General features: G+C 71.5%; 1 protein-coding gene and 19 non-coding genes across 20 annotated transcripts; 9 read left to right on the plus strand and 11 right to left on the minus strand.

Moving 5' to 3' along the window:
* Positions 1 to 2,633: 2,633 nt before the first annotated feature.
* TRNAE-CUC (transfer RNA glutamic acid (anticodon CUC)) lies at positions 2,634 to 2,705 on the minus strand. The gene has a single exon. It is a non-coding gene; the product is annotated as a tRNA-Glu (tRNA).
* Positions 2,706 to 2,985: 280 nt separating this feature from the next.
* TRNAG-UCC (transfer RNA glycine (anticodon UCC)) lies at positions 2,986 to 3,057 on the minus strand. The gene has a single exon. It is a non-coding gene; the product is annotated as a tRNA-Gly (tRNA).
* Positions 3,058 to 3,744: 687 nt separating this feature from the next.
* On the minus strand, positions 3,745 to 3,816 carry TRNAD-GUC (transfer RNA aspartic acid (anticodon GUC)). The gene has a single exon. It is a non-coding gene; the product is annotated as a tRNA-Asp (tRNA).
* A 580-nt stretch (positions 3,817 to 4,396) lies between these two features.
* Positions 4,397 to 4,479, plus strand: TRNAL-CAG (transfer RNA leucine (anticodon CAG)). The gene has a single exon. It is a non-coding gene; the product is annotated as a tRNA-Leu (tRNA).
* Positions 4,480 to 6,213: 1,734 nt separating this feature from the next.
* Positions 6,214 to 6,284, plus strand: TRNAG-GCC (transfer RNA glycine (anticodon GCC)). Its single transcript has one exon. It is a non-coding gene; the product is annotated as a tRNA-Gly (tRNA).
* Positions 6,285 to 9,323: 3,039 nt separating this feature from the next.
* Positions 9,324 to 9,395, minus strand: TRNAE-CUC (transfer RNA glutamic acid (anticodon CUC)). Its single transcript has one exon. It is a non-coding gene; the product is annotated as a tRNA-Glu (tRNA).
* A 286-nt stretch (positions 9,396 to 9,681) lies between these two features.
* Positions 9,682 to 9,753, minus strand: TRNAG-UCC (transfer RNA glycine (anticodon UCC)). Its single transcript has one exon. It is a non-coding gene; the product is annotated as a tRNA-Gly (tRNA).
* A 687-nt stretch (positions 9,754 to 10,440) lies between these two features.
* Positions 10,441 to 10,512, minus strand: TRNAD-GUC (transfer RNA aspartic acid (anticodon GUC)). The gene has a single exon. It is a non-coding gene; the product is annotated as a tRNA-Asp (tRNA).
* Positions 10,513 to 11,092: 580 nt separating this feature from the next.
* TRNAL-CAG (transfer RNA leucine (anticodon CAG)) lies at positions 11,093 to 11,175 on the plus strand. Its single transcript has one exon. It is a non-coding gene; the product is annotated as a tRNA-Leu (tRNA).
* Positions 11,176 to 11,843: 668 nt separating this feature from the next.
* Positions 11,844 to 17,169, plus strand: LOC131401674 (proline-rich protein 36-like). Its single transcript, XM_058536916.1, has 10 exons — positions 11,844 to 12,055; positions 12,119 to 13,924; positions 14,207 to 14,402; positions 14,477 to 14,693; positions 14,740 to 14,948; positions 15,064 to 15,070; positions 15,353 to 15,496; positions 15,724 to 15,846; positions 16,188 to 16,362; positions 16,452 to 17,169. Exons 1-10 carry the CDS (start codon positions 11,844 to 11,846, stop codon positions 17,167 to 17,169), a joined length of 3,807 nt encoding a protein of 1,268 aa, XP_058392899.1.
* Positions 12,904 to 12,974, plus strand: TRNAG-GCC (transfer RNA glycine (anticodon GCC)). The gene has a single exon. It is a non-coding gene; the product is annotated as a tRNA-Gly (tRNA).
* On the minus strand, positions 16,373 to 16,444 carry TRNAG-UCC (transfer RNA glycine (anticodon UCC)). Its single transcript has one exon. It is a non-coding gene; the product is annotated as a tRNA-Gly (tRNA).
* TRNAD-GUC (transfer RNA aspartic acid (anticodon GUC)) lies at positions 17,132 to 17,203 on the minus strand. The gene has a single exon. It is a non-coding gene; the product is annotated as a tRNA-Asp (tRNA).
* Positions 17,204 to 17,783: 580 nt separating this feature from the next.
* Positions 17,784 to 17,866, plus strand: TRNAL-CAG (transfer RNA leucine (anticodon CAG)). Its single transcript has one exon. It is a non-coding gene; the product is annotated as a tRNA-Leu (tRNA).
* Positions 17,867 to 19,600: 1,734 nt separating this feature from the next.
* Positions 19,601 to 19,671, plus strand: TRNAG-GCC (transfer RNA glycine (anticodon GCC)). The gene has a single exon. It is a non-coding gene; the product is annotated as a tRNA-Gly (tRNA).
* A 3,039-nt stretch (positions 19,672 to 22,710) lies between these two features.
* On the minus strand, positions 22,711 to 22,782 carry TRNAE-CUC (transfer RNA glutamic acid (anticodon CUC)). The gene has a single exon. It is a non-coding gene; the product is annotated as a tRNA-Glu (tRNA).
* A 280-nt stretch (positions 22,783 to 23,062) lies between these two features.
* TRNAG-UCC (transfer RNA glycine (anticodon UCC)) lies at positions 23,063 to 23,134 on the minus strand. The gene has a single exon. It is a non-coding gene; the product is annotated as a tRNA-Gly (tRNA).
* A 677-nt stretch (positions 23,135 to 23,811) lies between these two features.
* On the minus strand, positions 23,812 to 23,883 carry TRNAD-GUC (transfer RNA aspartic acid (anticodon GUC)). Its single transcript has one exon. It is a non-coding gene; the product is annotated as a tRNA-Asp (tRNA).
* Positions 23,884 to 24,466: 583 nt separating this feature from the next.
* Positions 24,467 to 24,549, plus strand: TRNAL-CAG (transfer RNA leucine (anticodon CAG)). The gene has a single exon. It is a non-coding gene; the product is annotated as a tRNA-Leu (tRNA).
* A 1,740-nt stretch (positions 24,550 to 26,289) lies between these two features.
* Positions 26,290 to 26,360, plus strand: TRNAG-GCC (transfer RNA glycine (anticodon GCC)). Its single transcript has one exon. It is a non-coding gene; the product is annotated as a tRNA-Gly (tRNA).
* The last annotated feature ends 724 nt before the right edge of the window (positions 26,361 to 27,084 follow it).

A 27,084-nucleotide genomic window follows, 5' to 3' on the forward strand; every position in this document is an offset into this window, starting at 1 on the left:
GAGGCAACTTGCCACTCCTACGAGTGATCCACCGCATTCTCCCCGACGGTCACCGACTCGTGATGGCGCGCGCTCCAGTCGTTCCGAAGAGTTCCACGATATCATCACGATGCACACACACAGCGAGCATTCATTCACCTTCTCCCGCTTGGCCGCTCTATTTCCCAAACGCTGGCCCGCCCCTCCACCACTAAAACCACCTCCGCCGCCACCACCACCAAGTCCACCGAGTCACCTCCACCAGGGCCAGCACCACCGCTATCGTCACCGCCGCCGCCACGAACACCCCCGTCGCAGGCAGCACCACCACCCCGAGAACCACCGCGGACACTCCCGGGTCCAACAGCACCACAGCCTGCAAACCCCAAGCGGCACCGCCAGCCCCAGCACCTCCTCCTCCACCCCTCACCACCCTCCTACTCCCCCAGACACCCCTACTCCTCTCCTGCCCCACACTCCCCTCCCCGCTCCGCCCCCACCCGCGGCCCCCACGTTCCAAATTCTGCTTGGCCGGGGACCGCGGGTTGCATTCGTCCCTTTGGCCTCTTTTCAACTCAACCCCAGACACACACCTGAGACCCGACTCTTTGTCGTGGGCAGAGGTCACTTGTGTCTCTGGGGCAGTTGAATTCCCCACCCTTGCCTGCTGCCTACCCCTCCTCTCACCCTACTCCTTCGCCTGACCACCTCGCAGCACAGGACACCAGTCTCGCCGGCCTGGGCCCTCTCCCACCACGGGGGCTTCCATCTTCCTCGCGCCAGGGCCCACGCCCCCTGCCCGCCACCTGCTGTTCCTTCCAGCCCCCAGGCTCACCCCCTCCATCCCTCCGCCACCAACCCCGTGGACCCCGGGCCCCTCTACGCACACTTCCACCGGTCCTGTCCTCCTCCCTCGGGCCCCTCGGACAAACCCCTGCTCCGTCCCCACCGGCACCCTAAACCTCGGCCCCCCCACCGCACCGCCCCCCCCCCCCCCCCCCGCGGCACCCGTGCCGGGCAAGGTGCGCCACCGCCCGGAGCCTGTGCAGAGCCCCTGCCTGAGCGGCCAGCCGCACTCCCGGCCACATCCCGCAAGCCCCGCACCTCCCCGCCCACGCTCCACTCCGACCCACCCGGGACGCCCTCCCACACCTCCCCCGTGAGCAGCACGACGCTCACGGCCGTCCCCTCTTTTCGGGGTCGTTTGGCCCTGTGCCCTGACCCGCGTGGGAGGCCACCCACGGGAACAGACACCTTCATCCCGCTCTGTCACCCGCCCACCCACACTCACCCCCAGCACCCCGGCCAGGCCGGTGAGGGAACTTCCTGCGCTGGCGGTGAGCACCCCCATGCCCACAGGGGCTCCTCGGCACACGTCAGAACGGCTCCGTCTAAACCCGCGGAGTGTGCCGCCGCCGCCGCCGCCGCCGCCGCCGCCGCCGCCGCGGCTCTCTGCCCTTCCTGGGCTCGGCTCTCCACTTTTGCCTCCGAAGGAGCCAGTCGGCGAAGAGGTGTTCAAGTCGCTGACAGCGGCCCGGTTGTTGTGGCGGGAAGGAGACCGAGAGCTGCCATCTACTTCGGGGAGTGTCCACAGAAGGAGATGGATCCAAGGGTGGAGACAGGGATGGCGTCCATCCTGGGTGGCTGGATGGTCGGTAAGGCGGGAACGGGAACACATCGGACCGTCCAATCTAGGTGGCGGGTGGGGGGAGGGGTGTGTCGGGCAGGGAAGCGTTCCCGGTAACCTTCTGGCCACTTGGTGAGAGGACTGAGAGCGTCGGTGATGCCCAGTCGAATACAATGTTGGCCAGAAGTCCACTCTGTCATCCCTCTGCCTCCAGCCCCCCACCCCCCCTGCTTGGCCAGACTGGCCTCCTCCATCTCCCTGCTCTGTCTCCTCCGCCGCCGCCGCCCGGTGGTCTAGCTACCCGGACAGACGGACGGGTCCAGGTTCATTCTGACTTCTCCGCCTCCCGGGCGCCAGGCTCCGGCTCTCGGCTCCCCTCGGCGCACGAGACCACGACGCACTTGGCGCCCAATCGGCGGCCCCGGGGAGACGCAGCCGGCACAGGACCTGGCCGGCGGCGGCGGGTAAGCTGCCCGCGCCTTCGCCGGCACGAGGCGCCAAGTAAAAGAGCACGCCACAGGCCCCGGCCGGTGGCCGGACCTGGCGACGTAGACCCCGCGCCCTCCCCCACCACCCCAACCCGAGCCACACCTCAGGAGGCAGGAAGGGGTGGCTTGGGGGCCGCGACGTTTGTCCCGGCCGAAGGCGTGCCGCTGGAGAGTCGAAGCACGTGCGGTGGCCACGGCAGGCGAGAGTGGCTGCCCGGGCCACTGTGGTTTGGGGCTGAGGAAGAGCGGGAGCGAGGCGAGCGTCCGAGGATGAGGAGGAGGAGGAGGAGGAGGAGGAGGAGGAGGAGAGACGTCGGGTGGGCGAGGCGAGGCGAGCGAGGGCCAAAAAGGTTGGCAGGGGCGCAGGTGAGGTGGCAGGGCTTGGGCTGGCCGTGGAGGGTGCCGGGTGGCCTTGTCGGGGGTCCGGGGCCGAGGCCGAGGGGTAAGGGGCGAAGCGAGCGAGCGAGCTCTGGCGTGGGCTAAAAGGGGGTTGTGGAGGTGCTGGGGAGGTGGGGAGGCGGAGAGGAAGAAGATAAGGCTTCCCTGACCGGGAATCGAACCCGGGCCGCGGCGGTGAGAGCGCCGAATCCTAACCACTAGACCACCAGGGAGCGTCAGGCCTCGGGCCTGGCCTGCGCCTCCTGGACCCGGGGCCTCCATCCCGCCCGCTCGGCGCTCCCTTGGCGCCAGCCCCCTGCCTTTGGCAGGCCAGCCGCGCGCGGCCCCCGGCAATGCAGGCGCCCTAGCGTTCTTCCTGCCCGGCTGCACCCTCAAAACACTGCGCGCGCCTCCTTCTCGCACACACGCACACGGCCGCGGGCCCGGCTCCCGGCCTCCGGCTCCCGGCTCCGGGCCAGGAGGGCCCTGCGGTTCCGCAAAAGGTCGGCCCGCTGCGTTGGCCGGGAATCGAACCCGGGTCAACTGCTTGGAAGGCAGCTATGCTCACCACTATACCACCAACGCTGCACAGCCCGGGCCGCCCCGAGATGCCGGCCCGGGGCTCGCGCCGGCGCCGTCACGCCGCCGCCGCTGCCGCCGCCCGGCGCAGCCCTGCCCCGACGCCCCGCCCGCTCGCAGCTCGGCGCTGCCCCAGGCGCCGCCAACGGCCGCCCCGCGCCAGACGCAGCGGCCCTCGTCCGCCGGCCCGACCGCCTCTGGGGGCGCCCTGGCCGCCGTTCGACCCGACCAAAGCCAAAGCCGACCCCGACCCCGTCACGTCCGCCCTCCTCCTCCCTCCTCAGGTCCTGCGGCAGCGGGCTCGGCCAAGCCCTTCTCCACCGGCGGCTCCGCCAGGCCACTTCCGCGAGGCACCGAGGCGGGGGACCCATCCGACCCCCGACCCGTCCCGGCAGCTGTGCAGCTGTGCGTCGCGTCGCAAGGAGCCCATTGCGCCAGCCACCTTGGCAGGGCCGCTCGTCGGGCGCCGTGGGGAGGAGCAGAGGAAGCCCTCGCTCGGCTGCGGCGAGCAAGCGCCCGGCGAGGAGGAGGACAAGGAGGAGGGGAGAAGGGTCCGGGTGGGCGAGGGTGGGCAGCCGGGGCACGAGTCGGCGGCCTGCGCCTCGCTGGAGGGCGGGGGAGGGAGAAGAAGGGCCCTTGGGCGCAAGCGGCTGGACGGAGAGCGGTGCCGGCGACCAAAAGAGGGCGTCTTGCCTCCCCGTCGGGGAATCGAACCCCGGTCTCCCGCGTGACAGGCGGGGATACTCACCACTATACTAACGAGGACGGCGGCGGCCGCCCCGGCGCGCGATCGCTGTCCGGCTGCCCGCCGACGCCTACCCTGCTCTCGACCTCCTGCCCACCACGGCTGCCCGGCGCGTGCCCGGCCCGGCCCGACCCGACCCCTAAACAATCGCGTCATTCGACAAAGCAGATGGCGACCTCGATGCGGATGCGGACCCGGACCCGGACCCGGACCCGGACCCGGGGCTGCTCAACGCTCCGAGTGCGCGCTGCCTGTTGCCTCCAGTGCGGGGATCGCGCCGGCAGGAAGAGGCCCGAGAGGGCGAGCAAGGCGGCGGGGAGAAGGTGGGCGCGCGCCGTGCCACGTCCGCCGCGAGGAGAGGCGCGGGTGGGGGCTGGCGGCAGAGGACGGCCGCACCCCGGGGACGCGGCCCGGCGGGGGCCGGGGGTGGGCGAGGGTGTGTGGGCGGCGGAGCCCGGCGAGTCTCCCCGCCGGTCGGCGCGCGGGTCCCGTCCCTTGCGCGCCCACACAGCGGCCCGCCAGGCGCCGCGTGCGGCCAGGGTGGCACCGCTCTGCGCGTCGGGTCCCAGCCAGGTGAGCGGACACGCGCCCAGGCCCGCCGTCAGGATGGCCGAGCGGTCTAAGGCGCTGCGTTCAGGTCGCAGTCTCCCCTGGAGGCGTGGGTTCGAATCCCACTCCTGACACGCCAACCTTTTGGCCCGCCCAACAAATGCCCGGGTCCCGGGCCTCCGCGACACCCCGTCGCAGCTCTTTACCGCCTTACCGTCCGTCGCTGGCTTGCGCTCTTGCCGCCTCTCCAAAGTCCAGCCCCTACACCCACGCCTCTCGCCCCACCAGCTGCTCAGGCACGGCCACCTTTCCTGCCGACCCGTGCGCCGGCCTGGCAGAAATAGCCCAGGAGGGTGCTCCGGCGCCTTGAACCCCCTGGCAACTGGCTTGCTGGACGCACGCGCTCCCCCACCCACTCACACACCCTTCCTACCTGACCCCCCGCACGCGGAAGCTTCAGGACTTTGCACCACATCTTTCCCTCCCCTGCTTCCCCTCCCCGCCCCGGCGCCCCCCACCTCCCTCCGACCCGATCCCTGCGCCCCACCCCCTCCCCGCGCCCCCTCCCCCCGCTCCGTGCTTGTGGGTTCCCCCCTCCCTAACTGCCTCCCTCCCACTCCCGTCTCCGCTCCCACTGCCGCTCCCTCACCGCGCCCTGCGTGAAGAAAGCCCTCCACGGGTCACCGTCCGACTTCTGTCTGCTGAACAGCGACTCCCTCTGAGAGCCTGACACTCGCGCAACCAGCAGCACAACCGTCCGACGTTCTGTCCTTGCCGCCAGCCCCGCCCGCCTGCCCACCCATGCCATTCTCTCCACACCCTACTGAGGTCGCGGTCCCCATCTTGCTGGCCTGTGCCACCCACCGCGATTTTTCACCTCGGGGCCTCGCCCTGGCCACCTGCCTGCCTCCCGGGACACGCGCAGCGCAGCCATCTGCTCGCCAGCCAACGACAGAGCCCTCCCTGCACAGGGCCTGCCTGGCACCTGAGCCCAAGCCGGGAAGGTTGCTCCAGTGAGTAGCCAGCAGAAGCCCTGGGCCCCCCCCCCCGTCACGCACCCGCCAACGTCCGGCCCCCAGCCGGGGCCACCCCCCTCGGCGGCCACACCGCGTCTCCAAGCGGGAAACCGCAGCCGGGGCCGAACCCCACCACACCGGCGCGCTCCCTCAGCGGGCTGCCCGCGAGCCGGCAGCCACTGCGCCACAGCGCTCCTCCGATCCGAGACCGCGCTCCTGCCTCGCCACCGACGCACCGGAGCTGGACCCTGGCCGGGGAGCCGTCGGCCAGAGCGCAGAAGCCAGGCTCGGGCACTTGGCCTGGCCTCTGGGCCTGAGGCCCGCTCGGCGGCGGGCGGCGGCGGAGGCCGCGCTCCCGGGCCTCCAGCTCCGACGGCTCCCCCCACGCCCCGCCGCCCCCGCCCTCGCACAGCCGGAGCACCGTTCCCGCCCGTGCCCGCCCTCGCGCCCAGCGCCCCGGCAAGAAAGCCAGCCGCCCAAGGCACTTTGGGACCGGGCTGTGGGTCGTCGAAGGAAACGTCGGCCTTCAGCTGCACCCGCCCACAGATCCCCTACCCTGACTGGCATTCGGGCGCGGGCCAGGCTTGGTCCGGCTCCCGGCTGCCTCTGGCGACGCCGGCCATCTCGCCGCGGCCCTGGGCGGCAGAGAAGGCGCGGCACGGGCCGAGCCTGCCTCGGTGCCTCGGTGCCTCCTCGCCCGCCCCCTTGCGACCGCGCCTGCGCCCTAGCGCCCTTCACGTACCTGGAGCCTCTCTTGGAGCCCACCAGTCCGCCGCCTGCTCAGATGGAGCAGGTGGCCGCGGAGGGCGGGCGGGGACCAGCGTCGGGCGGCTGGTGGCGGCGGCCATCGGTGCATGGGTGGTTCAGTGGTAGAATTCTCGCCTGCCACGCGGGAGGCCCGGGTTCGATTCCCGGCCCATGCAGCACCCCGATCCCCTTTTGGTCCCGCCGCCCCAACGCCGAGCGAGGCTTCCTCTCTCCCGCGCTCAAGGCACCTGTCCCACACCGGCTCTGCGGCCCACCGCAGCACATTCCACGTGCTCTCGTCTCCCCCGCCCCCACCCCCAAGCCCCCTCTCTCGCCCTGGAGACAGAAAGTGCACGCGGGGAACCAAGCCCCCGTGCCCAGACACCTCGACCGCTCAGCCACTCTTGTGCCCACACGCCTTCCTTGTCCCTCTGCTCTTCGCTCCCGTGACCCCGCTCGGCTCACGCCTTTCGCTTCGAGGAAGGCTACCCTGCACCACACACTGGCCCCCGCACGCCCCACTCCGTCACGGGGGTTCGCCCCCGCTCTCTGCCTCGCTCTACCCCCACTCCGAGAATCAGACCGTGTCGGTTCCTACCACCAGTAGGAGGCAACTTGCCACTCCTACGAGTGATCCACCGCATTCTCCCCGACGGTCACCGACTCGTGATGGCGCGCGCTCCAGTCGTTCCGAAGAGTTCCACGATATCATCACGATGCACACACACAGCGAGCATTCATTCACCTTCTCCCGCTTGGCCGCTCTATTTCCCAAACGCTGGCCCGCCCCTCCACCACTAAAACCACCTCCGCCGCCACCACCACCAAGTCCACCGAGTCACCTCCACCAGGGCCAGCACCACCGCTATCGTCACCGCCGCCGCCACGAACACCCCCGTCGCAGGCAGCACCACCACCCCGAGAACCACCGCGGACACTCCCGGGTCCAACAGCACCACAGCCTGCAAACCCCAAGCGGCACCGCCAGCCCCAGCACCTCCTCCTCCACCCCTCACCACCCTCCTACTCCCCCAGACACCCCTACTCCTCTCCTGCCCCACACTCCCCTCCCCGCTCCGCCCCCACCCGCGGCCCCCACGTTCCAAATTCTGCTTGGCCGGGGACCGCGGGTTGCATTCGTCCCTTTGGCCTCTTTTCAACTCAACCCCAGACACACACCTGAGACCCGACTCTTTGTCGTGGGCAGAGGTCACTTGTGTCTCTGGGGCAGTTGAATTCCCCACCCTTGCCTGCTGCCTACCCCTCCTCTCACCCTACTCCTTCGCCTGACCACCTCGCAGCACAGGACACCAGTCTCGCCGGCCTGGGCCCTCTCCCACCACGGGGGCTTCCATCTTCCTCGCGCCAGGGCCCACGCCCCCTGCCCGCCACCTGCTGTTCCTTCCAGCCCCCAGGCTCACCCCCTCCATCCCTCCGCCACCAACCCCGTGGACCCCGGGCCCCTCTACGCACACTTCCACCGGTCCTGTCCTCCTCCCTCGGGCCCCTCGGACAAACCCCTGCTCCGTCCCCACCGGCACCCTAAACCTCGGCCCCCCCACCGCACCGCCCCCCCCCCCGCGGCACCCGTGCCGGGCAAGGTGCGCCACCGCCCGGAGCCTGTGCAGAGCCCCTGCCTGAGCGGCCAGCCGCACTCCCGGCCACATCCCGCAAGCCCCGCACCTCCCCGCCCACGCTCCACTCCGACCCACCCGGGACGCCCTCCCACACCTCCCCCGTGAGCAGCACGACGCTCACGGCCGTCCCCTCTTTTCGGGGTCGTTTGGCCCTGTGCCCTGACCCGCGTGGGAGGCCACCCACGGGAACAGACACCTTCATCCCGCTCTGTCACCCGCCCACCCACACTCACCCCCAGCACCCCGGCCAGGCCGGTGAGGGAACTTCCTGCGCTGGCGGTGAGCACCCCCATGCCCACAGGGGCTCCTCGGCACACGTCAGAACGGCTCCGTCTAAACCCGCGGAGTGTGCCGCCGCCGCCGCCGCCGCCGCCGCGGCTCTCTGCCCTTCCTGGGCTCGGCTCTCCACTTTTGCCTCCGAAGGAGCCAGTTGGCGAAGAGGTGTTCAAGTCGCTGACAGCGGCCCGGTTGTTGTGGCGGGAAGGAGACCGAGAGCTGCCACCTACTTCGGGGAGTGTCCACAGAAGGAGATGGATCCAAGGGTGGAGACAGGGATGGCGTCCATCCTGGGTGGCTGGATGGTCGGTAAGGCGGGAACGGGAACGCATCGGACCGTCCAATCTAGGTGGCGGGTGGGGGGAGGGGTGTGTCGGGCAGGGAAGCGTTCCCGGTAACCTTCTGGCCACTTGGTGAGAGGACTGAGAGCGTCGGTGATGCCCAGTCGAATACAATGTTGGCCAGAAGTCCACTCTGTCATCCCTCTGCCTCCAGCCCCCCACCCCCCCTGCTTGGCCAGACTGGCCTCCTCCATCTCCCTGCTCTGTCTCCTCCGCCGCCGCCGCCCGGTGGTCTAGCTACCCGGACAGACGGACGGGTCCAGGTTCATTCTGACTTCTCCGCCTCCCGGGCGCCAGGCTCCGGCTCTCGGCTCCCCTCGGCGCACGAGACCACGACGCACTTGGCGCCCAATCGGCGGCCCCGGGGAGACGCAGCCAGCACAGGACCTGGCCGGCGGCGGCGGGTAAGCTGCCCGCGCCTTCGCCGGCACGAGGCGCCAAGTAAAAGAGCACGCCACAGGCCCCGGCCGGTGGCCGGACCTGGCGACGTAGACCCCGCGCCCTCCCCCACCACCCCAACCCGAGCCACACCTCAGGAGGCAGGAAGGGGTGGCTTGGGGGCCGCGACGTTTGTCCCGGCCGAAGGCGTGCCGCTGGAGAGTCGAAGCACGTGCGGTGGCCACGGCAGGCGAGAGTGGCTGCCCGGGCCACTGTGGTTTGGGGCTGAGGAAGAGCGGGAGCGAGGCGAGCGTCCGAGGAGGAGGAGGAGGAGGAGGAGGAGGAGGAGGAGAGACGTCGGGTGGGCGAGGCGAGGCGAGCGAGGGCCAAAAAGGTTGGCAGGGGCGCAGGTGAGGTGGCAGGGCTTGGGCTGGCCGTGGAGGGTGCCGGGTGGCCTTGTCGGGGGTCCGGGGCCGAGGCCGAGGGGTAAGGGGCGAAGCGAGCGAGCGAGCTCTGGCGTGGGCTAAAAGGGGGTTGTGGAGGTGCTGGGGAGGTGGGGAGGCGGAGAGGAAGAAGATAAGGCTTCCCTGACCGGGAATCGAACCCGGGCCGCGGCGGTGAGAGCGCCGAATCCTAACCACTAGACCACCAGGGAGCGTCAGGCCTCGGGCCTGGCCTGCGCCTCCTGGACCCGGGGCCTCCATCCCGCCCGCTCGGCGCTCCCTTGGCGCCAGCCCCCTGCCTTTGGCAGGCCAGCCGCGCGCGGCCCCCGGCAATGCAGGCGCCCTAGCGTTCTTCCTGCCCGGCTGCACCCTCAAAACACTGCGCGCGCCTCCTTCTCGCACACACGCACACGGCCGCGGCCGCGGGCCCGGCTCCCGGCCTCCGGCTCCCGGCTCCGGGCCAGGAGGGCCCTGCGGTTCCGCAAAAGGTCGGCCCGCTGCGTTGGCCGGGAATCGAACCCGGGTCAACTGCTTGGAAGGCAGCTATGCTCACCACTATACCACCAACGCTGCACAGCCCGCGCCGCCCCGAGATGCCGGCCCGGGGCTCGCGCCGGCGCCGTCACGCCGCCGCCGCTGCCGCCGCCCGGCGCAGCCCTGCCCCGACGCCCCGCCCGCTCGCAGCTCGGCGCTGCCCCAGGCGCCGCCAACGGCCGCCCCGCGCCAGACGCAGCGGCCCTCGTCCGCCGGCCCGACCGCCTCTGGGGGCGCCCTGGCCGCCGTTCGACCCGACCAAAGCCAAAGCCGACCCCGACCCCGTCACGTCCGCCCTCCTCCTCCCTCCTCAGGTCCTGCGGCAGCGGGCTCGGCCAAGCCCTTCTCCACCGGCGGCTCCGCCAGGCCACTTCCGCGAGGCACCGAGGCGGGGGACCCATCCGACCCCCGACCCGTCCCGGCAGCTGTGCAGCTGTGCGTCGCGTCGCAAGGAGCCCATTGCGCCAGCCACCTTGGCAGGGCCGCTCGTCGGGCGCCGTGGGGAGGAGCAGAGGAAGCCCTCGCTCGGCTGCGGCGAGCAAGCGCCCGGCGAGGAGGAGGACAAGGAGGAGGGGAGAAGGGTCCGGGTGGGCGAGGGTGGGCAGCCGGGGCACGAGTCGGCGGCCTGCGCCTCGCTGGAGGGCGGGGGAGGGAGAAGAAGGGCCCTTGGGCGCAAGCGGCTGGACGGAGAGCGGTGCCGGCGACCAAAAGAGGGCGTCTTGCCTCCCCGTCGGGGAATCGAACCCCGGTCTCCCGCGTGACAGGCGGGGATACTCACCACTATACTAACGAGGACGGCGGCGGCCGCCCCGGCGCGCGATCGCTGTCCGGCTGCCCGCCGACGCCTACCCTGCTCTCGACCTCCTGCCCACCACGGCTGCCCGGCGCGTGCCCGGCCCGGCCCGACCCGACCCCTAAACAATCGCGTCATTCGACAAAGCAGATGGCGACCTCGATGCGGATGCGGACCCGGACCCGGACCCGGACCCGGACCCGGGGCTGCTCAACGCTCCGAGTGCGCGCTGCCTGTTGCCTCCAGTGCGGGGATCGCGCCGGCAGGAAGAGGCCCGAGAGGGCGAGCAAGGCGGCGGGGAGAAGGTGGGCGCGCGCCGTGCCACGTCCGCCGCGAGGAGAGGCGCGGGTGGGGGCTGGCGGCAGAGGACGGCCGCACCCCGGGGACGCGGCCCGGCGGGGGCCGGGGGTGGGCGAGGGTGTGTGGGCGGCGGAGCCCGGCGAGTCTCCCCGCCGGTCGGCGCGCGGGTCCCGTCCCTTGCGCGCCCACACAGCGGCCCGCCAGGCGCCGCGTGCGGCCAGGGTGGCACCGCTCTGCGCGTCGGGTCCCAGCCAGGTGAGCGGACACGCGCCCAGGCCCGCCGTCAGGATGGCCGAGCGGTCTAAGGCGCTGCGTTCAGGTCGCAGTCTCCCCTGGAGGCGTGGGTTCGAATCCCACTCCTGACACGCCAACCTTTTGGCCCGCCCAACAAATGCCCGGGTCCCGGGCCTCCGCGACACCCCGTCGCAGCTCTTTACCGCCTTACCGTCCGTCGCTGGCTTGCGCTCTTGCCGCCTCTCCAAAGTCCAGCCCCTACACCCACGCCTCTCGCCCCACCAGCTGCTCAGGCACGGCCACCTTTCCTGCCGACCCGTGCGCCGGCCTGGCAGAAATAGCCCAGGAGGGTGCTCCGGCGCCTTGAACCCCCTGGCAACTGGCTTGCTGGACGCACGCGCTCCCCCACCCACTCACACACCCTTCCTACCTGACCCCCCGCACGCGGAAGCTTCAGGACTTTGCACCACATCTTTCCCTCCCCTGCTTCCCCTCCCCGCCCCGGCGCCCCCCACCTCCCTCCGACCCGATCCCTGCGCCCCACCCCCTCCCCGCGCCCCCCTCCCCCCGCTCCGTGCTTGTGGGTTCCCCCCTCCCTAACTGCCTCCCTCCCACTCCCGTCTCCGCTCCCACTGCCGCTCCCTCACCGCGCCCTGCGTGAAGAAAGCCCTCCACGGGTCACCGTCCGACTTCTGTCTGCTGAACAGCGACTCCCTCTGAGAGCCTGACACTCGCGCAACCAGCAGCACAACCGTCCGACGTTCTGTCCTTGCCGCCAGCCCCGCCCGCCTGCCCACCCATGCCATTCTCTCCACACCCTACTGAGGTCGCGGTCCCCATCTTGCTGGCCTGTGCCACCCACCGCGATTTTTCACCTCGGGGCCTCGCCCTGGCCACCTGCCTGCCTCCCGGGACACGCGCAGCGCAGCCATCTGCTCGCCAGCCAACGACAGAGCCCTCCCTGCACAGGGCCTGCCTGGCACCTGAGCCCAAGCCGGGAAGGTTGCTCCAGTGAGTAGCCAGCAGAAGCCCTGGGCCCCCCCCGTCACGCACCCGCCAACGTCCGGCCCCCAGCCGGGGCCACCCCCCTCGGCGGCCACACCGCGTCTCCAAGCGGGAAACCGCAGCCGGGGCCGAACCCCACCACACCGGCGCGCTCCCTCAGCGGGCTGCCCGCGAGCCGGCAGCCACTGCGCCACAGCGCTCCTCCGATCCGAGACCGCGCTCCTGCCTCGCCACCGACGCACCGGAGCTGGACCCTGGCCGGGGAGCCGTCGGCCAGAGCGCAGAAGCCAGGCTCGGGCACTTGGCCTGGCCTCTGGGCCTGAGGCCCGCTCGGCGGCGGGCGGCGGCGGAGGCTGCGCTCCCGGGCCTCCAGCTCCGACGGCTCCCCCCACGCCCCGCCGCCCCCGCCCTCGCACAGCCGGAGCACCGTTCCCGCCCGTGCCCGCCCTCGCGCCCAGCGCCCCGGCAAGAAAGCCAGCCGCCCAAGGCACTTTGGGACCGGGCTGTGGGTCGTCGAAGGAAACGTCGGCCTTCAGCTGCACCCGCCCACAGATCGCCTACCCTGACTGGCATTCGGGCGCGGGCCAGGCTTGGTCCGGCTCCCGGCTGCCTCTGGCGACGCCGGCCATCTCGCCGCGGCCCTGGGCGGCAGAGAAGGCGCGGCACGGGCCGAGCCTGCCTCGGTGCCTCGGTGCCTCCTCGCCCGCCCCCTTGCGACCGCGCCTGCGCCCTAGCGCCCTTCACGTACCTGGAGCCTCTCTTGGAGCCCACCAGTCCGCCGCCTGCTCAGATGGAGCAGGTGGCCGCGGAGGGCGGGGACCAGCGTCGGGCGGCTGGTGGCGGCGGCCATCGGTGCATGGGTGGTTCAGTGGTAGAATTCTCGCCTGCCACGCGGGAGGCCCGGGTTCGATTCCCGGCCCATGCAGCACCCCGATCCCCTTTTGGTCCCGCCGCCCCAACGCCGAGCGAGGCTTCCTCTCTCCCGCGCTCAAGGCACCTGTCCCACACCGGCTCTGCGGCCCACCGCAGCACATTCCACGTGCTCTCGTCTCCCCCGCCCCCACCCCCAAGCCCCCTCTCTCGCCCTGGAGACAGAAAGTGCACGCGGGGAACCAAGCCCCCGTGCCCAGACACCTCGACCGCTCAGCCACTCTTGTGCCCACACGCCTTCCTTGTCCCTCTGCTCTTCGCTCCCGTGACCCCGCTCGGCTCACGCCTTTCGCTTCGAGGAAGGCTACCCTGCACCACACACTGGCCCCCGCACGCCCCACTCCGTCACGGGGGTTCGCCCCCGCTCTCTGCCTCGCTCTACCCCCGCTCCGAGAATCAGACCGTGTCGGTTCCTACCACCAGTAGGAGGCAACTTGCCACTCCTACGAGTGATCCACCGCATTCTCCCCGACGGTCACCGACTCGTGATGGCGCGCGCTCCAGTCGTTCCGAAGAGTTCCACGATATCATCACGATGCACACACACAGCGAGCATTCATTCACCTTCTCCCGCTTGGCCGCTCTATTTCCCAAACGCTGGCCCGCCCCTCCACCACTAAAACCACCTCCGCCGCCACCACCACCAAGTCCACCGAGTCACCTCCACCAGGGCCAGCACCACCGCTATCGTCACCGCCGCCGCCACGAACACCCCCGTCGCAGGCAGCACCACCACCCCGAGAACCACCGCGGACACTCCCGGGTCCAACAGCACCACAGCCTGCAAACCCCAAGCGGCACCGCCAGCCCCAGCACCTCCTCCTCCACCCCTCACCACCCTCCTACTCCCCCAGACACCCCTACTCCTCTCCTGCCCCACACTCCCCTCCCCGCTCCGCCCCCACCCGCGGCCCCCACGTTCCAAATTCTGCTTGGCCGGGGACCGCGGGTTGCATTCGTCCCTTTGGCCTCTTTTCAACTCAACCCCAGACACACACCTGAGACCCGACTCTTTGTCGCGGGCAGAGGTCACTTGTGTCTCTGGGGCAGTTGAATTCCCCACCCTTGCCTGCTGCCTACCCCTCCTCTCACCCTACTCCTTCGCCTGACCACCTCGCAGCACAGGACACCAGTCTCGCCGGCCTGGGCCCTCTCCCACCACGGGGGCTTCCATCTTCCTCGCGCCAGGGCCCACGCCCCCTGCCCGCCACCTGCTGTTCCTTCCAGCCCCCAGGCTCACCCCCTCCATCCCTCCGCCACCAACCCCGTGGACCCCGGGCCCCTCTACGCACACTTCCACCGGTCCTGTCCTCCTCCCTCGGGCCCCTCGGACAAACCCCTGCTCCGTCCCCACCGGCACCCTAAACCTCGGCCCCCCCACCGCACCGCCCCCCCCCCCCCCGCGGCACCCGTGCCGGGCAAGGTGCGCCACCGCCCGGAGCCTGTGCAGAGCCCCTGCCTGAGCGGCCAGCCGCACTCCCGGCCACATCCCGCAAGCCCCGCACCTCCCCGCCCACGCTCCACTCCGACCCACCCGGGACGCCCTCCCACACCTCCCCCGTGAGCAGCACGACGCTCACGGCCGTCCCCTCTTTTCGGGGTCGTTTGGCCCTGTGCCCTGACCCGCGTGGGAGGCCACCCACGGGAACAGACACCTTCATCCCGCTCTGTCACCCGCCCACCCACACTCACCCCCAGCACCCCGGCCAGGCCGGTGAGGGAACTTCCTGCGCTGGCGGTGAGCACCCCCATGCCCACAGGGGCTCCTCGGCACACGTCAGAACGGCTCCGTCTAAACCCGCGGAGTGTGCCGCCGCCGCCGCCGCCGCCGCCGCGGCTCTCTGCCCTTCCTGGGCTCGGCTCTCCACTTTTGCCTCCGAAGGAGCCAGTCGGCGAAGAGGTGTTCAAGTCGCTGACAGCGGCCCGGTTGTTGTGGCGGGAAGGAGACCGAGAGCTGCCACCTACTTCGGTGAGTGTCCACAGAAGGAGATGGATCCAAGGGTGGAGACAGGGATGGCGTCCATCCTGGGTGGCTGGATGGTCGGTAAGGCGGGAACGGGAACGCATCGGACCGTCCAATCTAGGTGGCGGGTGGGGGGAGGGGTGTGTCGGGCAGGGAAGCGTTCCCGGTAACCTTCTGGCCACTTGGTGAGAGGACTGAGAGCGTCGGTGATGCCCAGTCGAATACAATGTTGGCCAGAAGTCCACTCTATCATCCCTCTGCCTCCAGCCCCCCACCCCCCCTGCTTGGCCAGACTGGCCTCCTCCATCTCCCTGCTCTGTCTCCTCCGCCGCCGCCGCCCGGTGGTCTAGCTACCCGGACAGACGGACGGGTCCAGGTTCATTCTGACTTCTCCGCCTCCCGGGCGCCAGGCTCCGGCTCTCGGCTCCCCTCGGCGCACGAGACCACGACGCACTTGGCGCCCAATCGGCGGCCCCGGGGAGACGCAGCCGGCACAGGACCTGGCCGGCGGCGGCGGGTAAGCTGCCCGCGCCTTCGCCGGCACGAGGCGCCAAGTAAAAGAGCACGCCACAGGCCCCGGCCGGTGGCCGGACCTGGCGACGTAGACCCCGCGCCCTCCCCCACCACCCCAACCCGAGCCACACCTCAGGAGGCAGGAAGGGGTGGCTTGGGGGCCGCGACGTTTGTCCCGGCCGAAGGCGTGCCGCTGGAGAGTCGAAGCACGTGCGGTGGCCACGGCAGGCGAGAGTGGCTGCCCGGGCCACTGTGGTTTGGGGCTGAGGAAGAGCGGGAGCGAGGCGAGCGTCCGAGGAGGAGGAGGAGGAGGAGGAGGAGGAGGAGGAGGAGAGACGTCGGGTGGGCGAGGCGAGGCGAGCGAGGGCCAAAAAGGTTGGCAGGGGCGCAGGTGAGGTGGCAGGGCTTGGGCTGGCCGTGGAGGGTGCCGGGTGGCCTTGTCGGGGGTCCGGGGCCGAGGCCGAGGGGTAAGGGGCGAAGCGAGCGAGCGAGCTCTGGCGTGGGCTAAAAGGGGGTTGTGGAGGTGCTGGGGAGGTGGGGAGGCGGAGAGGAAGAAGATAAGGCTTCCCTGACCGGGAGTCGAACCCGGGCCGCGGCGGTGAGAGCGCCGAATCCTAACCACTAGACCACCAGGGAGCGTCAGGCCTCGGGCCTGGCCTGCGCCTCCTGGACCCGGGGCCTCCATCCCGCCCGCTCGGCGCTCCCTTGGCGCCAGCCCCCTGCCTTTGGCAGGCCAGCCGCGCGCGGCCCCCCGGCAATGCAGGCGCCCTAGCGTTCTTCCTGCCCGGCTGCACCCTCAAAACACTGCGCGCGCCTCCTTCTCGCACACACGCACACGGCCGCGGGCCCGGCTCCCGGCCTCCGGCTCCCGGCTCCGGGCCAGGAGGGCCCTGCGGTTCCGCAAAAGGTCGGCCCGCTGCGTTGGCCGGGAATCGAACCCGGGTCAACTGCTTGGAAGGCAGCTATGCTCACCACTATACCACCAACGCTGCACAGCCCGCGCCGCCCCGAGATGCCGGCCCGGGGCTCGCGCCGGCGCCGTCACGCCGCCGCCGCTGCCGCCGCCCGGCGCAGCCCTGCCCCGACGCCCCGCCCGCTCGCAGCTCGGCGCTGCCCCAGGCGCCGCCAACGGCCGCCCCGCGCCAGACGCAGCGGCCCTCGTCCGCCGGCCCGACCGCCTCTGGGGGCGCCCTGGCCGCCGTTCGACCCGACCAAAGCCAAAGCCGACCCCGACCCCGTCACGTCCGCCCTCCTCCTCCCTCCTCAGGTCCTGCGGCAGCGGGCTCGGCCAAGCCCTTCTCCACCGGCGGCTCCGCCAGGCCACTTCCGCGAGGCACCGAGGCGGGGGACCCATCCGACCCCCGACCCGTCCCGGCAGCTGTGCAGCTGTGCGTCGCGTCGCAAGGAGCCCATTGCGCCAGCCACCTTGGCAGGGCCGCTCGTCGGGCGCCGTGGGGAGGAGCAGAGGAAGCCCTCGCTCGGCTGCGGCGAGCAAGCGCCCGGCGAGGAGGAGGACAAGGAGGAGGGGAGAAGGGTCCGGGTGGGCGAGGGTGGGCAGCCGGGGCACGAGTCGGCGGCCTGCGCCTCGCTGGAGGGCGGGGGAGGGAGAAGAAGGGCCCTTGGGCGCAAGCGGCTGGACGGAGAGCGGTGCCGGCGACCAAAAGAGGGCGTCTTGCCTCCCCGTCGGGGAATCGAACCCCGGTCTCCCGCGTGACAGGCGGGGATACTCACCACTATACTAACGAGGACGGCGGCGGCCGCCCCGGCGCGCGATCGCTGTCCGGCTGCCCGCCGACGCCTACCCTGCTCTCGACCTCCTGCCCACCACGGCTGCCCGGCGCGTGCCCGGCCCGGCCCGACCCGACCCCTAAACAATCGCGTCATTCGACAAAGCAGATGGCGACCTCGATGCGGATGCGGACCCGGACCCGGACCCGGACCCGGACCCGGGGCTGCTCAACGCTCCGAGTGCGCGCTGCCTGTTGCCTCCAGTGCGGGGATCGCGCCGGCAGGAAGAGGCCCGAGAGGGCGAGCAAGGCGGCGGGGAGAAGGTGGGCGCGCGCCGTGCCACGTCCGCCGCGAGGAGAGGCGCGGGTGGGGGCTGGCGGCAGAGGACGGCCGCACCCCGGGGACGCGGCCCGGCGGGGGCCGGGGGTGGGCGAGGGTGTGTGGGCGGCGGAGCCCGGCGAGTCTCCCCGCCGGTCGGCGCGCGGGTCCCGTCCCTTGCGCGCCCACACAGCGGCCCGCCAGGCGCCGCGTGCGGCCAGGGTGGCACCGCTCTGCGCGTCGGGTCCCAGCCAGGTGAGCGGACACGCGCCCAGGCCCGCCGTCAGGATGGCCGAGCGGTCTAAGGCGCTGCGTTCAGGTCGCAGTCTCCCCTGGAGGCGTGGGTTCGAATCCCACTCCTGACACGCCAACCTTTTGGCCCGCCCAACAAATGCCCGGGTCCCGGGCCTCCGCGACACCCCGTCGCAGCTCTTTACCGCCTTACCGTCCGTCGCTGGCTTGCGCTCTTGCCGCCTCTCCAAAGTCCAGCCCCTACACCCACGCCTCTCGCCCCACCAGCTGCTCAGGCACGGCCACCTTTCCTGCCGACCCGTGCGCCGGCCTGGCAGAAATAGCCCAGGAGGGTGCTCCGGCGCCTTGAACCCCCTGGCAACTGGCTTGCTGGACGCACGCGCTCCCCCACCCACTCACACACCCTTCCTACCTGACCCCCCGCACGCGGAAGCTTCAGGACTTTGCACCACATCTTTCCCTCCCCTGCTTCCCCTCCCCGCCCCGGCGCCCCCCACCTCCCTCCGACCCGATCCCTGCGCCCCACCCCCTCCCCGCGCCCCCTCCCCCCGCTCCGTGCTTGTGGGTTCCCCCCTCCCTAACTGCCTCCCTCCCACTCCCGTCTCCGCTCCCACTGCCGCTCCCTCACCGCGCCCTGCGTGAAGAAAGCCCTCCACGGGTCACCGTCCGACTTCTGTCTGCTGAACAGCGACTCCCTCTGAGAGCCTGACACTCGCGCAACCAGCAGCACAACCGTCCGACGTTCTGTCCTTGCCGCCAGCCCCGCCCGCCTGCCCACCCATGCCATTCTCTCCACACCCTACTGAGGTCGCGGTCCCCATCTTGCTGGCCTGTGCCACCCACCGCGATTTTTCACCTCGGGGCCTCGCCCTGGCCACCTGCCTGCCTCCCAGGACACGCGCAGCGCAGCCATCTGCTCGCCAGCCAACGACAGAGCCCTCCCTGCACAGGGCCTGCCTGGCACCTGAGCCCAAGCCGGGAAGGTTGCTCCAGTGAGTAGCCAGCAGAAGCCCTGGGCCCCCCCCCCCGTCACGCACCCGCCAACGTCCGGCCCCCAGCCGGGGCCACCCCCCTCGGCGGCCACACCGCGTCTCCAAGCGGGAAACCGCAGCCGGGGCCGAACCCCACCACACCGGCGCGCTCCCTCAGCGGGCTGCCCGCGAGCCGGCAGCCACTGCGCCACAGCGCTCCTCCGATCCGAGACCGCGCTCCTGCCTCGCCACCGACGCACCGGAGCTGGACCCTGGCCGGGGAGCCGTCGGCCAGAGCGCAGAAGCCAGGCTCGGGCACTTGGCCTGGCCTCTGGGCCTGAGGCCCGCTCGGCGGCGGGCGGCGGCGGAGGCCGCGCTCCCGGGCCTCCAGCTCCGACGGCTCCCCCCACGCCCCGCCGCCCCCGCCCTCGCACAGCCGGAGCACCGTTCCCGCCCGTGCCCGCCCTCGCGCCCAGCGCCCCGGCAAGAAAGCCAGCCGCCCAAGGCACTTTGGGACCGGGCTGTGGGTCGTCGAAGGAAACGTCGGCCTTCAGCTGCACCCGCCCACAGATCGCCTACCCTGACTGGCATTCGGGCGCGGGCCAGGCTTGGTCCGGCTCCCGGCTGCCTCTGGCGACGCCGGCCATCTCGCCGCGGCCCTGGGCGGCAGAGAAGGCGCGGCACGGGCCGAGCCTGCCTCGGTGCCTCGGTGCCTCCTCGCCCGCCCCCTTGCGACCGCGCCTGCGCCCTAGCGCCCTTCACGTACCTGGAGCCTCTCTTGGAGCCCACCAGTCCGCCGCCTGCTCAGATGGAGCAGGTGGCCGCGGAGGGCGGGCGGGGACCAGCGTCGGGCGGCTGGTGGCGGCGGCCATCGGTGCATGGGTGGTTCAGTGGTAGAATTCTCGCCTGCCACGCGGGAGGCCCGGGTTCGATTCCCGGCCCATGCAGCACCCCGATCCCCTTTTGGTCCCGCCGCCCCAACGCCGAGCGAGGCTTCCTCTCTCCCGCGCTCAAGGCACCTGTCCCACACCGGCTCTGCGGCCCACCGCAGCACATTCCACGTGCTCTCGTCTCCCCCGCCCCCACCCCCAAGCCCCCTCTCTCGCCCTGGAGACAGAAAGTGCACGCGGGGAACCAAGCCCCCGTGCCCAGACACCTCGACCGCTCAGCCACTCTTGTGCCCACACGCCTTCCTTGTCCCTCTGCTCTTCGCTCCCGTGACCCCGCTCGGCTCACGCCTTTCGCTTCGAGGAAGGCTACCCTGCACCACACACTGGCCCCCGCACGCCCCACTCCGTCACGGGGGTTCGCCCCCGCTCTCTGCCTCGCTCTACCCCCGCTCCGAGAATCAGACCGTGTCGGTTCCTACCACCAGTAGGAGGCAACTTGCCACTCCTACGAGTGATCCACCGCATTCTCCCCGACGGTCACCGACTCGTGATGGCGCGCGCTCCAGTCGTTCCGAAGAGTTCCACGATATCATCACGATGCACACACACAGCGAGCATTCATTCACCTTCTCCCGCTTGGCCGCTCTATTTCCCAAACGCTGGCCCGCCCCTCCACCACTAAAACCACCTCCGCCGCCACCACCACCAAGTCCACCGAGTCACCTCCACCAGGGCCAGCACCACCGCTATCGTCACCGCCGCCGCCACGAACACCCCCGTCGCAGGCAGCACCACCACCCCGAGAACCACCGCGGACACTCCCGGGTCCAACAGCACCACAGCCTGCAAACCCCAAGCGGCACCGCCAGCCCCAGCACCTCCTCCTCCACCCCTCACCACCCTCCTACTCCCCCAGACACCCCTACTCCTCTCCTGCCCCACACTCCCCTCCCCGCTCCGCCCCCACCCGCGGCCCCCACGTTCCAAATTCTGCTTGGCCGGGGACCGCGGGTTGCATTCGTCCCTTTGGCCTCTTTTCAACTCAACCCCAGACACACACCTGAGACCCGACTCTTTGTCGCGGGCAGAGATCACTTGTGTCTCTGGGGCAGTTGAATTCCCCACCCTTGCCTGCTGCCTACCCCTCCTCTCACCCTACTCCTTCGCCTGACCACCTCGCAGCACAGGACACCAGTCTCGCCGGCCTGGGCCCTCTCCCACCACGGGGGCTTCCATCTTCCTCGCGCCAGGGCCCACGCCCCCTGCCCGCCACCTGCTGTTCCTTCCAGCCCCCAGGCTCACCCCCTCCATCCCTCCGCCACCAACCCCGTGGACCCCGGGCCCCTCTACGCACACTTCCACCGGTCCTGTCCTCCTCCCTCGGGCCCCTCGGACAAACCCCTGCTCCGTCCCCACCGGCACCCTAAACCTCGGCCCCCCCACCGCACCGCCCCCCCCCCCCCCCGCGGCACCCGTGCCGGGCAAGGTGCGCCACCGCCCGGAGCCTGTGCAGAGCCCCTGCCTGAGCGGCCAGCCGCACTCCCGGCCACATCCCGCAAGCCCCGCACCTCCCCGCCCACGCTCCACTCCGACCCACCCGGGACGCCCTCCCACACCTCCCCCGTGAGCAGCACGACGCTCACGGCCGTCCCCTCTTTTCGGGGTCGTTTGGCCCTGTGCCCTGACCCGCGTGGGAGGCCACCCACGGGAACAGACACCTTCATCCCGCTCTGTCACCCGCCCACCCACACTCACCCCCCCCCAACACCCCGGCCAGGCCGGTGAGGGAACTTCCTGCGCTGGCGGTGAGCACCCCCATGCCCACAGGGGCTCCTCGGCACACGTCAGAACGGCTCCGTCTAAACCCGCGGAGTGTGCCGCCGCCGCCGCCGCCGCCGCGGCGGCTCTCTGCCCTTCCTGGGCTCGGCTCTCCACTTTTGCCTCCGAAGGAGCCAGTCGGCGAAGAGGTGTTCAAGTCGCTGTCAGCGGCCCGGTTGTTGTGGCGGGAAGGAGACCGAGAGCTGCCACCTACTTCGGGGAGTGTCCACAGAAGGAGATGGATCCAAGGGTGGAGACAGGGATGGCGTCCATCCTGGGTGGCTGGATGGTCGGTAAGGCGGGAACGGGAACGCATCGGACCGTCCAATCTAGGTGGCGGGTGGGGGGAGGGGTGTGTCGGGCAGGGAAGCGTTCCCGGTAACCTTCTGGCCACTTGGTGAGAGGACTGAGAGCGTCGGTGATGCCCAGTCGAATACAATGTTGGCCAGAAGTCCACTCTGTCATCCCTCTGCCTCCAGCCCCCCACCCCCCCTGCTTGGCCAGACTGGCCTCCTCCATCTCCCTGCTCTGTCTCCTCCGCCGCCGCCGCCCGGTGGTCTAGCTACCCGGACAGACGGACGGGTCCAGGTTCATTCTGACTTCTCCGCCTCCCGGGCGCCAGGCTCCGGCTCTCGGCTCCCCTCGGCGCACGAGACCACGACGCACTTGGCGCCCAATCGGCGGCCCCGGGGAGACGCAGCCGGCACAGGACCTGGCCGGCGGCGGCGGGTAAGCTGCCCGCGCCTTCGCCGGCACGAGGCGCCAAGTAAAAGAGCACGCCACAGGCCCCGGCCGGTGGCCGGTGGCGACGTAGACCCCGCGCCCTCCCCCACCACCCCAACCCGAGCCACACCTCAGGAGGCAGGAAGGGGTGGCTTGGGGGCCGCGACGTTTGTCCCGGCCGAAGGCGTGCCGCTGGAGAGTCGAAGCACGTGCGGTGGCCACGGCAGGCGAGAGTGGCTGCCCGGGCCACTGTGGTTTGGGGCTGAGGAAGAGCGGGAGCGAGGCGAGCGTCCGAGGATGAGGAGGAGGAGGAGGAGGAGGAGGAGGAGGAGAGACGTCGGGTGGGCGAGGCGAGGCGAGCGAGGGCCAAAAAGGTTGGCAGGGGCGCAGGTGAGGTGGCAGGGCTTGGGCTGGCCGTGGAGGGTGCCGGGTGGCCTTGTCGGGGGTCCGGGGCCGAGGCCGAGGGGTAAGGGGCGAAGCGAGCGAGCGAGCTCTGGCGTGGGCTAAAAGGGGGTTGTGGAGGTGCTGGGGAGGTGGGGAGGAAGAAGATAAGGCTTCCCTGACCGGGAATCGAACCCGGGCCGCGGCGGTGAGAGCGCCGAATCCTAACCACTAGACCACCAGGGAGCGTCAGGCCTCGGGCCTGGCCTGCGCCTCCTGGACCCGGGGCCTCCATCCCGCCCGCTCGGCGCTCCCTTGGCGCCAGCCCCCTGCCTTTGGCAGGCCAGCCGCGCGCGGCCCCCGGCAATGCAGGCGCCCTAGCGTTCTTCCTGCCCGGCTGCACCCTCAAAACACTGCGCGCGCCTCCTTCTCGCACACACGCACACGGCCGCGGGCCCGGCTCCCGGCCTCCGGCTCCCGGCTCCGGGCCAGGAGGGCCCTGCGGTTCCGCAAAAGGTCGGCCCGCTGCGTTGGCCGGGAATCGAACCCGGGTCAACTGCTTGGAAGGCAGCTATGCTCACCACTATACCACCAACGCTGCACAGCCCGCGCCGCCCCGAGATGCCGGCCCGGGGCTCGCGCCGGCGCCGTCACGCCGCCGCCGCTGCCGCCGCCCGGCGCAGCCCTGCCCCGACGCCCCGCCCGCTCGCAGCTCGGCGCTGCCCCAGGCGCCGCCAACGGCCGCCCCGCGCCAGACGCAGCGGCCCTCGTCCGCCGGCCCGACCGCCTCTGGGGGCGCCCTGGCCGCCGTTCGACCCGACCAAAGCCAAAGCCGACCCCGACCCCGTCACGTCCGCCCTCCTCCTCCCTCCTCAGGTCCTGCGGCAGCGGGCTCGGCCAAGCCCTTCTCCACCGGCGGCTCCGCCAAGGCACCGAGGCGGGGGACCCATCCGACCCCCGACCCGTCCCGGCAGCTGTGCAGCTGTGCGTCGCGTCGCAAGGAGCCCATTGCGCCAGCCACCTTGGCAGGGGCCGCTCGTCGGGCGCCGTGGGGAGGAGCAGAGGAAGCCCTCGCTCGGCTGCGGCGAGCAAGCGCCCGGCGAGGAGGAGGACAAGGAGGAGGGGAGAAGGGGTCCGGGTGGGCGAGGGTGGGCAGCCGGGGCACGAGTCGGCGGCCTGCGCCTCGCTGGAGGGCGGGGGAGGGAGAAGAAGGGCCCTTGGGCGCAAGCGGCTGGACGGAGAGCGGGTGCCGGCGACCAAAAGAGGGCGTCTTGCCTCCCCGTCGGGGAATCGAACCCCGGTCTCCCGCGTGACAGGCGGGGATACTCACCACTATACTAACGAGGACGGCGGCGGCCGCCCCGGCGCGCGATCGCTGTCCGGCTGCCCGCCGACGCCCTACCCTGCTCTCGACCTCCTGCCCACACACGGCTGCCCGGGCGCGTGCCCGGCCCGGCCCGACCCGACCCCTAAACAATCGCGTCATTCGACAAAGCAGATGGCGACCTCGATGCGGATGCGGACCCGGACCCGGACCCGGACCCGGACCCGGGGCTGCTCAACGCTCCGAGTGCGCGCTGCCTGTTGCCTCCAGTGCGGGGATCGCGCCGGCAGGAAGAGGCCCGAGAGGGCGAGCAAGGCGGCGGGGAGAAGGTGGGCGCGCGCCGTGCCACGTCCGCCGCGAGGAGAGGCGCGGGTGGGGGCTGGCGGCAGAGGACGGCCGCACCCCGGGGACGCGGCCCGGCGGGGGCCGGGGGTGGGCGAGGGTGTGTGGGCGGCGGAGCCCGGCGAGTCTCCCCGCCGGTCGGCGCGCGGGTCCCGTCCCTTGCGCGCCCACACAGCGGCCCGCCAGGCGCCGCGTGCGGCCAGGGTGGCACCGCTCTGCGCGTCGGGTCCCAGCCAGGTGAGCGGACACGCGCCCAGGCCCGCCGTCAGGATGGCCGAGCGGTCTAAGGCGCTGCGTTCAGGTCGCAGTCTCCCCTGGAGGCGTGGGTTCGAATCCCACTCCTGACACGCCAACCTTTTGGCCCGCCCAACAAATGCCCGGGTCCCGGGCCTCCGCGACACCCCCGTCGCAGCTCTTTACCGCCTTACCGTCCGTCGCTGGCTTGCGCTCTTGCCGCCTCTCCAAAGTCCAGCCCCTACACCCACGCCTCTCGCCCCACCAGCTGCTCAGGCACGGCCACCTTTCCTGCCGACCCGTGCGCCGGCCTGGCAGAAATAGCCCAGGAGGGTGCTCCGGCGCCTTGAACCCCCTGGCAACTGGCTTGCTGGACGCACGCGCTCCCCCACCCACTCACACACCCTTCCTACCTGACCCCCCGCACGCGGAAGCTTCAGGGACTTTGCACCACATCTTTCCCTCCCCTGCTTCCCCTCCCCGCCCCGGCGCCCCCCCACCTCCCTCCGACCCGATCCCTGCGCCCCACCCCCTCCCCGCGCCCCCTCCCCCCGCTCCGTGCTTGTGGGTTCCCCCCTCCCTAACTGCCTCCCTCCCACTCCCGTCTCCGCTCCCACTGCCGCTCCCTTCACCGCGCCCTGCGTGAAGAAAGCCCTCCACGGGTTCACCGTCCGACTTCTGTCTGCTGAACAGCGACTCCCTCTGAGAGCCTGACACTCGCGCAACCAGCAGCACAACCGTCCGAGCGTTCTGTCCTTGCCGCCAGCCCGCCCGCCTGCCCACCCATGCCATTCTCTCCACACCCTACTGAGGTCGCGGTCCCCATCTTGCTGGCCTGTGCCACCCACCGCGATTTTTCACCTCGGGGCCTCGCCCTGGCCACCTGCCTGCCTCCAGGACACGCGCAGCGCAGCCATCTGCTCGCCAGCCAACGACAGAGCCCTCCCTGCACAGGGCCTGCCTGGCACCTGAGCCCAAGCCGGGAAGGTTGCTCCAGTGAGTAGCCAGCAGAAGCCCTGGGCCCCCCCCCCCGTCACGCACCCGCCAACGTCCGGCCCCCAGCCGGGGCCACCCCCCTCGGCGGCCACACCGCGTCTCCAAGCGGGAAACCGCAGCCGGGGCCGAACCCCACCACACCGGCGCGCTCCCTCAGCGGGCTGCCCGCGAGCCGGCAGCCACTGCGCCACAGCGCTCCTCCGATCCGAGACCGCGCTCCTGCCTCGCCACCGACGCACCCCGGAGCTGGACCCTGGCCGGGGAGCCGTCGGCCAGAGCGCAGAAGCCAGGCTCGGGCACTTGGCCTGGCCTCTGGGCCTGAGGCCCGCTCGGCGGCGGGCGGCGGCGGAGGCCGCGCTCCCGGGCCTCCAGCTCCGACGGCTCCCCCCACGCCCCGCCGCCCCCGCCCTCGCACAGCCGGAGCACCGTTCCCGCCCGTGCCCGCCCTCGCGCCCAGCGCCCCGGCAAGAAAGCCAGCCGCCCAAGGCACTTTGGGACCGGGCTGTGGGTCGTCGAAGGAAACGTCGGCCTTCAGCTGCACCCGCCCACAGATCGCCTACCCTGACTGGCATTCGGGCGCGGGCCAGGCTTGGTCCGGCTCCCGGCTGCCTCTGGCGACGCCGGCCATCTCGCCGCGGCCCTGGGCGGCAGAGAAGGCGCGGCACGGGCCGAGCCTGCCTCGGTGCCTCGGTGCCTCCTCGCCCGCCCCCTTGCGACCGCGCCTGCGCCCTAGCGCCCTTCACGTACCTGGAGCCTCTCTTGGAGCCCACCAGTCCGCCGCCTGCTCAGATGGAGCAGGTGGCCGCGGAGGGCGGGCGGGGACCAGCGTCGGGCGGCTGGTGGCGGCGGCCATCGGTGCATGGGTGGTTCAGTGGTAGAATTCTCGCCTGCCACGCGGGAGGCCCGGGTTCGATTCCCGGCCCATGCAGCACCCCGATCCCCTTTTGGTCCCGCCGCCCCAACGCCGAGCGAGGCTTCCTCTCTCCCGCGCTCAAGGCACCTGTCCCACACCGGCTCTGCGGCCCACCGCAGCACATTCCACGTGCTCTCGTCTCCCCCGCCCCCACCCCCAAGCCCCCTCTCTCGCCCTGGAGACAGAAAGTGCACGCGGGGAACCAAGCCCCCGTGCCCAGACACCTCGACCGCTCAGCCACTCTTGTGCCCACACGCCTTCCTTGTCCCTCTGCTCTTCGCTCCCGTGACCCCGCTCGGCTCACGCCTTTCGCTTCGAGGAAGGCTACCCTGCACCACACACTGGCCCCCGCACGCCCCACTCCGTCACGGGGGTTCGCCCCCGCTCTCTGCCTCGCTCTACCCCCCGCTCCGAGAATCAGACCGTGTCGGTTCCTACCACCAGTAGGAGGCAACTTGCCACTCCTACGAGTGATCCACCGCATTCTCCCCGACGGTCACCGACTCGTGATGGCGCGCGCTCCAGTCGTTCCGAAGAGTTCCACGATATCATCACGATGCACACACACAGCGAGCATTCATTCACCTTCTCCCGCTTGGCCGCTCTATTTCCCAAACGCTGGCCCGCCCCTCCACCACTAAAACCACCTCCGCCGCCACCACCACCAAGTCCACCGAGTCACCTCCACCAGGGCCAGCACCACCGCTATCGTCACCGCCGCCGCCACGAACACCCCCGT

This window comes from Diceros bicornis, chromosome 4 (genome assembly GCF_020826845.1).
Source record: "Diceros bicornis minor isolate mBicDic1 chromosome 4, mDicBic1.mat.cur, whole genome shotgun sequence".
Lineage (NCBI taxonomy): Eukaryota > Metazoa > Chordata > Mammalia > Perissodactyla > Rhinocerotidae > Diceros > Diceros bicornis.